This window comes from Acanthochromis polyacanthus, chromosome 10, assembly GCF_021347895.1.
Source record: "Acanthochromis polyacanthus isolate Apoly-LR-REF ecotype Palm Island chromosome 10, KAUST_Apoly_ChrSc, whole genome shotgun sequence".
Lineage (NCBI taxonomy): Eukaryota > Metazoa > Chordata > Actinopteri > Pomacentridae > Acanthochromis > Acanthochromis polyacanthus.
Genome location: NC_067122.1, coordinates 20,647,761 through 20,655,003, shown reverse-complemented (window position 1 = coordinate 20,655,003; position 7,243 = coordinate 20,647,761). Strand labels below are relative to the sequence as shown.

Here is a 7,243-nt window from a genome sequence, read left to right as displayed (position 1 = left end):
AAAAATGGTCAAAAGCACAATTTATTGTCATCACATTAGGCGCAGTGGTCATTCTTTGAGATCATTTTGACGACATTTTAGCTTTAATTTCATGGAATATTAAAAATGCAAGGTTGAAGACGGAAAAAGCTAAAGAAAAAACGTAAGAAAAGGGACTTTGATTTCATGTCACACAAAAAAGAATTGGTTGTTTTTGTATTGATAATTATGTCAAGTTGTGTCTTCATCCAGATCCACAGGTCAGAGCAGAGTGTCTGGGAAGGACTGATCATCTTTCCAATTTAGACACGTGTTCTTGGAGTGTTTGTACAGGTGGGAGGACTGGCTGAAGCGTTTGCCGCACTTCGGACAGGGATACGGCTTTTCTCCTGTGTGGACACGAATGTGCTTCTTGCAGTCAGTCAGGTTCATGAAGGTCTTGCAGCAGATTTTGCAGGCGTATTTCTTCTCTCCCTCCACCAGCAGCACGTGGTCCTGAGCAGCTGCTTTCTTGCACTTGGACAAAACGTCCTCTGAAGCTCTGGTGAGAGGTGTTTGATTAGTGGCATCTCCCACTGATCCAGAAGAGGAATCTGTCCTGGCTTCTGATCCGGGCGGCACTTTGGGGGCGATGCGACGAAAGGTTGTCGTCCCTGCGTTTTTCCCCGGCCTGGAGGGTTGAACGAGGGAGGCTTCCAGACTGAGACCTGGTCTGATCCCGCTCAAAAACCCCGCCAGAGAGTTCTGGGTGGGCTGGAGGATGATTGTGTCGCTAAAACCAGGACTCTGAGTTGGGAAAAGCTGCTGCAAGGGGACAGAAGTTACAGGAAACACAAGAGAAGATGAAGAATCGGAGGAGTTGGCAGAGGAGGCGTTTGCTTCCTCTGGTTTTTGTTCACCTGTGGGTTCAGCATCTGTGGGAGCATCACTGGCAGCAGCAGCAGCAGCAGTAGCAGCAGCTGTGAGGCTTGCTAGGCTGTCTTCTTCCTCCAGAGCCCCCATCACGCTTTCACTACTGGGATTGAGGAAGCAGGAAAAGCCCAAATCAGACAGGCTGTCCAGGCCTTCACCGTCCACCGTGTCCTCGCCCAAATCTGCAGCTTCTCTCTGTGTGTCTGAGTGAAGATCTGTGCAGAGCTGTAAAGAGCTAACACCACCCTCTGCTGGGGAGCCCGTCACCATCTTCTCATCATTTAGCTGTGCATCCAAATTGTCTGCAAGTGGAGACGGAGGAGAATTATTTGCTAAAGTGGCCAAATCTGGGGAATACGAGCTCAGATTTTCCTTTTTCACCTCAATCACTGCCACCCGAGGCTCCTCTGCGGCTTCTTCTCCCACCTTTACTTTGACCACAGTGTCTCCATCTGTGTCCTCACCCTTCTCCCTCACACCTCCACCTCCTGCGCTGCTGTCCGACTGGCTCGGCAGCTGGATTTCCTCTAACTCTCCTTTGGTGGCTTCGTATTTCTCCTCCTCCTCCTCCTCATCTCCTTGGTTTTCCCAGAGCCTGTCAGTCGTCTTTAAGCAGTCTGGGGACAACAGATCTCCATCCTCGGCGCTCACGGTGCTCCTGGTCACAGTGGGTGAACAGTCCTTGTAGTTTTCTCCATGCAGCCTGCAGCTTCTCTTCCTGTCGCTGAGCTTGTCCTCGTGTGATTTTCGTTTACGCCCCACAGATGATGCTCCTCTCTGCATCTCGCTGTCTTCATCACCTCCAGACTGACTCACCTCCACTCCCTCTCCATCAGCATCCTCCTCCATGGCTGATGTGACCTGTTGCTGTGAACTGGCTGCTGCTTGGGAAGATGGACTTTGCTGCTGCTGCTGCACCGACCTCCATCCTTTAGGTGGTGAGGAGGGGAAGTTTCTCTTGGACAGGTGGAGCTTGCAGGCTTTAACCACGGCATTGAGGTGCAGGTGGGATGCCGCCAGCAACACATCCATCACATTGGAGGCCCTCAGAGAGAGGGTGGAGGTGTAAATCATGTCCAGCAGGGTGGAGAAGGCCTCTGGGGTCACCACCTCTGGGTCTAACTCCATCACATTGGGGCCACTGTCAACTCCTGGATCTCCAACCTCCTCGGTGGAGCTGAGCAGAGCCCTGAAGTGGGAGCTGCAGGCTGCCAAGATGGAGCGGTGAGCCTGGAAGGTCTGACCTCCAACCACCACCACACAGTCGCACAGCTGAGCATGGAGGCGCTGGTGGTTGAGCTGCTTGAAGATGTGCTGGAAATGACCCGGGAAGTCCATCACGGCCGGTGGAAACTGTTATGTAACGCTGGAGACGCTATCTTCGAGCATTGGTGGCTAACCTGCTCTTCTGATCCACATCTGTTCTGCTAAAAACGGACACATTTCACCTCAGAATACCTCCAGTGTGATGATCAGCGGTTTATTGTCTGCAGTCGCCCGGCTTTTCTAGCGATGCTCCGGAGTGTGGGCGGGCCTGGTCCAAGAAAAACACCGAAAGATGCTGAACAGATCCGGGCTTTATGTCCAAGAGCTGAAAGGATGTCCTCCTCCTCTTCTTCCTGCGGCTGGTGTGGATAAAGTTGATATCAAATCGTTTTTGTCACAGATCCAGTTTCCACAATCGCCCGCTCTAGCATCCTTTGTCGACGCCTCATCACTTCATCAGTCTTATCCAACACCGCCCCCACATGGCCATTTTGAGGAAGTGCAGCCTCATTTTAAGTCATTCAGGTCACTGTTACCAGGAAAAAGCAGCTGGCCTTCTGTTTTTGGTGTACAGTACTTTCACCTCTCATCCAAGAGATATCCCAGAAAAGTATTTTCACTCCCACAAAAACCGCATGACTTGAGGAGACATTATTATCTTTAAACTTCTTTCTCTCATTTGGAGCTGCTGCAACAGTGAACTTTCCCCACTGTGGGATCAATAAAGTTTATCTTATTTATCTGAGGCTCCGAACTGAAGAAGCCTCCACTCGGTCTATTGTTTTTTACAGAAGCATCTAGTGAAGCTCTGGGGAACTTCAGAAAGCAACATTTTTACTTGACTCGCACACTTTATCAACAATTAAATGCTTTGTTATTTTTCAAGTACTTTTCCTTTGAATTTTTAAATTCTTATTGTGTGTCTTTGTCTTTTACTTTCGTCAATGAGGCCGACATAACCCAATGTACTCCAAAGACTGAATAAATGAATACAATCACATATGCGAAAAGATAAGTAGACATGTGACACACTGGGAGACACAGAGCTTTGCTGCTTTAAAAGTGAAATGCCCAAGAAGGCCATGAGGTTATTTTCTTAAGCTTCACGCGTCGCTCTGCCTGCTCAGAAAACACCACGCAAGGTCCCACGGACAAGGTGACAACCCATGCAGAATGCAGATTGTATGAGGAATTGATGTGAATCTTGGAATACAAATGAAAAAATGGCAAATAAAAACATTGCAGCAGAGATGTGGTTTTACAGACATGTTACGCATGTCTTATACGGACAGAATAAGCAATGAAGATGTTTTAAAACATATTGAACAAAATTAGGAAATGGCAATCAACATTTTTTGGACACATCATAAGGAAAGAGACCCTCGGATATATTGTCACAAATGGAAAACTTATTAGGAAGAGACGGACTGATATCATGGCTACACACGGAACAAGCAACAATCACAATTCAGAAAGCAAAAGATTGTATTTAATGGAGAGAAATGATCGCCTATACTGAATGACACAGCACTTGACTGATAAGTTGAGGATTTGATATACACATAGATTGCAAAAAAATCAGGACACTGAGGATGAAAAAACACAGGAGACGACAGCAAGAAAATCAGATGGTAACTAGGACGTTGTGTGTCTGCAGATTCTCAGTCGTACAGGTCATGATAATCTGAGATGCTTCATCTAAGAGGAGAAATGCCTTCAAAAAACAAGAAGTCCAAATGCTTTTCACTGAACTCGTAAGATGTACGCTGTGTAGTATTACTAATAATGCACAAGTGTTCTGTTTCTTCTCCAATTCGCTAGTGGTAGTCAGAAATCTGAAATATTTTCAGCAAACCTCCCTAACACTAAGAGTTGAAAAACTTCACACTTCAAAACCAACAGAATCAACATTGTATAGCTTTATTGTGTGACAGCTGGCAGACACGCCATCAAACACAAACTGCATTTCACAAAGATCACAATATGTTGAATTTTTTTAAAAAACATAAAGGCGAACTGTAGTTTACGACATCAAACAGAACTGAAAATGAGAACAAGCCGGTTTCTCCAGCGTGGCAGCGGTGGACAAACATCGGTCATTTTCCACAGTGATGCTGTAATGGCCCCGGCTGTCTGCTGGATGGAGATCCATGCCGTCTCTGATGTAATGAACTCTCAGCGGATGGAGGGAAGAAGAGACCAGCTGCTCCACTCATATGCTGTCCAGCTTCTTTAACACATATGGAGCTGTGAACACAGAAACGATGTCATGTTAAGGCCATGTGAAGAGATTCAGTACAGCTCACTGCAGGTTTTGTTGCTAATAGTTGCTTGCATGTGATTTTAGTAAGTTCTATGATGGTGGTAGGTAGATGCTGTCTGTCACTCTACAACATAGTCTAGATTACAGTTTTAAAGCAATGAGCTACATTTTTGTAAGATTTCCTTTACTGCCTAATTATTACATGAACAAGATGACCAATAACATCCAATGGGAATCCAGTGCCGCACCAAAAAACTGATTGTTTCTTGATAAAGCTGTACTGACCAGTTTCTATACGTCCACAAGTGCTTTTGTCTGGATCAGTCATCATCATGTTGTACAAAAACAGACAGATTTATGTTATTTGGGGTGAATGTTTTGTCTCAAACTGCAGCATTTCTTGTAACTCAATAATTGTGCTCACAGAAATGTTTGGAAGTTAATCAGGCATAACATTAATTACTACTAGTAGCTATTGTGTTTGGTATGTCTAATATTCTTGTTTAGATCGTAATTAACGTGATTTATGGATGGGTTTTACATATAAACTAAAAAAATGACATCTTTTTACCATAAATATAATCCAAATGAATAGAGTGAAGTCTTGCCGATTCCTTAGGAACATTTCCGTCACACTTTTTTGGTGGAAAACTGCATTATAAGACTTGAACTGGTTCTTTAAAGCTAATTCAACTGGTACAAACAACAGGACTGGCTACAATGCTGCATACAGAGCAGGTAAAATAATACAGAAATTACGGTTTTTGCCTCTGATGTCAATCAGGTTTTGCCAGGTGATCACTTTGAGACACAACACCTGAACTGGAAGAAACGTGTGGTAAAATGGCTAAACGGCAATGTCATCTGGCTGCACTCACTGGCTCTGAGGAGGACGACGTAGATCAGAAATTTTCGTAAAGAAGAGATGACGTCTTGTCGCATTTGCTTCTTCAGCTCCTCCGGGTCTATTTTAGGTCCGAGTCCTTCCATTTTAAACATTGCGGCTGTGGTTTTATCTCGCACCTCTCTTCAGTACTGAAAATTCAGGCGCACGGCATGGACGAAATAATCCAAACCGGAAACGCGTAACAGCGGACGTAACGACGATGAACGGCGGCCTGGGAGGGACAAACTGCACGAAGGCACCAAAAAGCGAAATGCTATGAGGCAGTTTAGGATAGTAGCTGTCTTTAGCATCAAAATAAGGACTAGGAGAGGTTGTGAGGACGTGTATATTATAAATATAAATACATTTTACTATTTAGTTCGTCTGTCTTTTTTTAGAGTGTATTTTTTAAAAAATATTTAGACTAGTATATCTGGCTGAATTGCTGCTAAAATTGTCTGTTTTCATTGTAAAATTTGTAGCCTGTGTACATTTTTGCTCTGTTAATATTAAGACATCGCTGAAGACAAATGACAAGAAAAAAACCTTAAAATGATAAAATGCACAATATAACAGAAACACTACATTTAAATAAATTAAAATGTTGATAAAATTGATAAAAGTTCTGGAAGTTTAGACTGGAGACTTAGACAAAATAGCTTCATCCTTTTTTTCAATAGATAAAATCTCTGGGCTAAAATGTAGAAAAGAAATGACAAATCTCTTTATGTTGTTGTTAAAAATACTCATAATTCGAGCTTTTAGGGAAAGGCCCCACTGGAACTACATTCTAGGCCCAGCTGGAACTGTTTATGATAATTTGGTTCAAAACTAATTCATTTAGCAACAAGCACCATGAAAGACTAGGGGGCTCGTGAGAACAGCAGCAAAGCAGGACCTGCTTTGAAGTCATTGTCATTTGAGGGGATATGGTGAATTTGTAGTGCTGAGTTCCAAGAAAATAATTAAATTACCACAAGCCAGCTGACATACAATGAAAGAGGCCTTGGGGGGCACTTGGGGCTCTGGGGCAGTTTTCTGCTTCTCCCAGTTTGCGCCCTGCTTCTGGACTATTGGTTCTTAGAATTAAGGGTCAAATGGAAGTGACCAGATTCAGTTTAACTGAGTTGTCAAAGTGGAGATCACTTGAAAACTGTATTAAACACATAATACAGTCAGATATAAAATGAGAAAATAAAATTAAAAATATAAAATAATATATAAACATTGTCCTGCATAAAAAAACCACATACCAAAAACACCCAGAAACTAAATGACAATAAAAGTAAAATATTACAAATTCTTACCAAAAAAATATAGAAAAATATCAAGAAAAATAAACATTAAAATACAACCTCCTCCTACGGAATAAAAAGAAAAAGAAATTCTATTAAAAACAAAATATTACAAGCCCCCTAAAAATAAAGAAACACTTCAAGACACACAATTAAATAAGTAAAGCTTGCATCTTGAGAGTTCTTGGATGATTTTTTTGTGGTTTTCATTTATATTTTTGTACTGTGGCAACTTAAATTCGTCAAGTTAAGCTCCACTATTAATAGCACTGCAATGTCTTAGCCTCTTAATATTAAAATAGTAAAGATAAAGTTGCATTTTATATCTTTTTTGTCGAGTTTTAGTCCTTAATATATATAAATGATTCACCGTAGATAACACTGTAGGGTCTTAACTTCAATATTTATAGTTTTTAGGTTAATTTTTCTTACTGGAAAGCACTTTGGCTCACATACTGTTGCTGTAAATTGACTTAGAAATATCATAAATGAACAGACGGGCTGTAAACTAAGTCATAAAACGAACTATCAATATATTTTTCTATTACAGATTGTTTGGTAGTTGACACTTTAGGATGTGGTTCACAAAAACGAGAGCAGGAACTGAGGAGGGAATCCGAAGCGAGCCGATAATGAATGAAT

The 7,243-nt window shown here is 42.4% G+C and overlaps 2 protein-coding genes across 2 annotated transcripts; both read right to left on the bottom strand.

Moving 5' to 3' along the window:
* Positions 1–3: 3 nt before the first annotated feature.
* On the bottom strand, positions 4–2,817 carry LOC127530189 (zinc finger and BTB domain-containing protein 5-like). Its single transcript, XM_051954873.1, has one exon. The coding sequence runs from the start codon at positions 2,227–2,229 to the stop codon at positions 241–243; it is 1,989 nt and encodes a 662-aa protein (XP_051810833.1). The 5' UTR covers positions 2,230–2,817; the 3' UTR covers positions 4–240.
* A 1,244-nt stretch (positions 2,818–4,061) lies between these two features.
* Positions 4,062–5,513, bottom strand: tomm5 (translocase of outer mitochondrial membrane 5 homolog (yeast)). Its single transcript, XM_022213899.2, has 2 exons — positions 5,299–5,513; positions 4,062–4,404 (listed from the first exon to the last, which is right to left on the bottom strand). Exons 1-2 carry the CDS (start codon positions 5,417–5,419, stop codon positions 4,370–4,372), a joined length of 156 nt encoding a protein of 51 aa, XP_022069591.1. The 5' UTR covers positions 5,420–5,513; the 3' UTR covers positions 4,062–4,369.
* Positions 5,514–7,243: the final 1,730 nt, after the last annotated feature.

Excerpts from the sequence above, each read along its gene's own strand:
- tomm5 (XM_022213899.2), bottom strand. The coding sequence starts at position 5,419 with ATGTTTAAAATGGAAGGACTCGGACCTAAAATAGACCCGGAGGAGCTG. Across the intron at positions 4,405-5,298 it reads CGTCGTCCTCCTCAGAGCCA|CTCCATATGTGTTAAAGAAG; the intron begins GTGAGTGCAGCC and ends CTGTGTTCACAG.
- LOC127530189 (XM_051954873.1), bottom strand. The coding sequence starts at position 2,229 with ATGGACTTCCCGGGTCATTTCCAGCACATCTTCAAGCAGCTCAACCAC.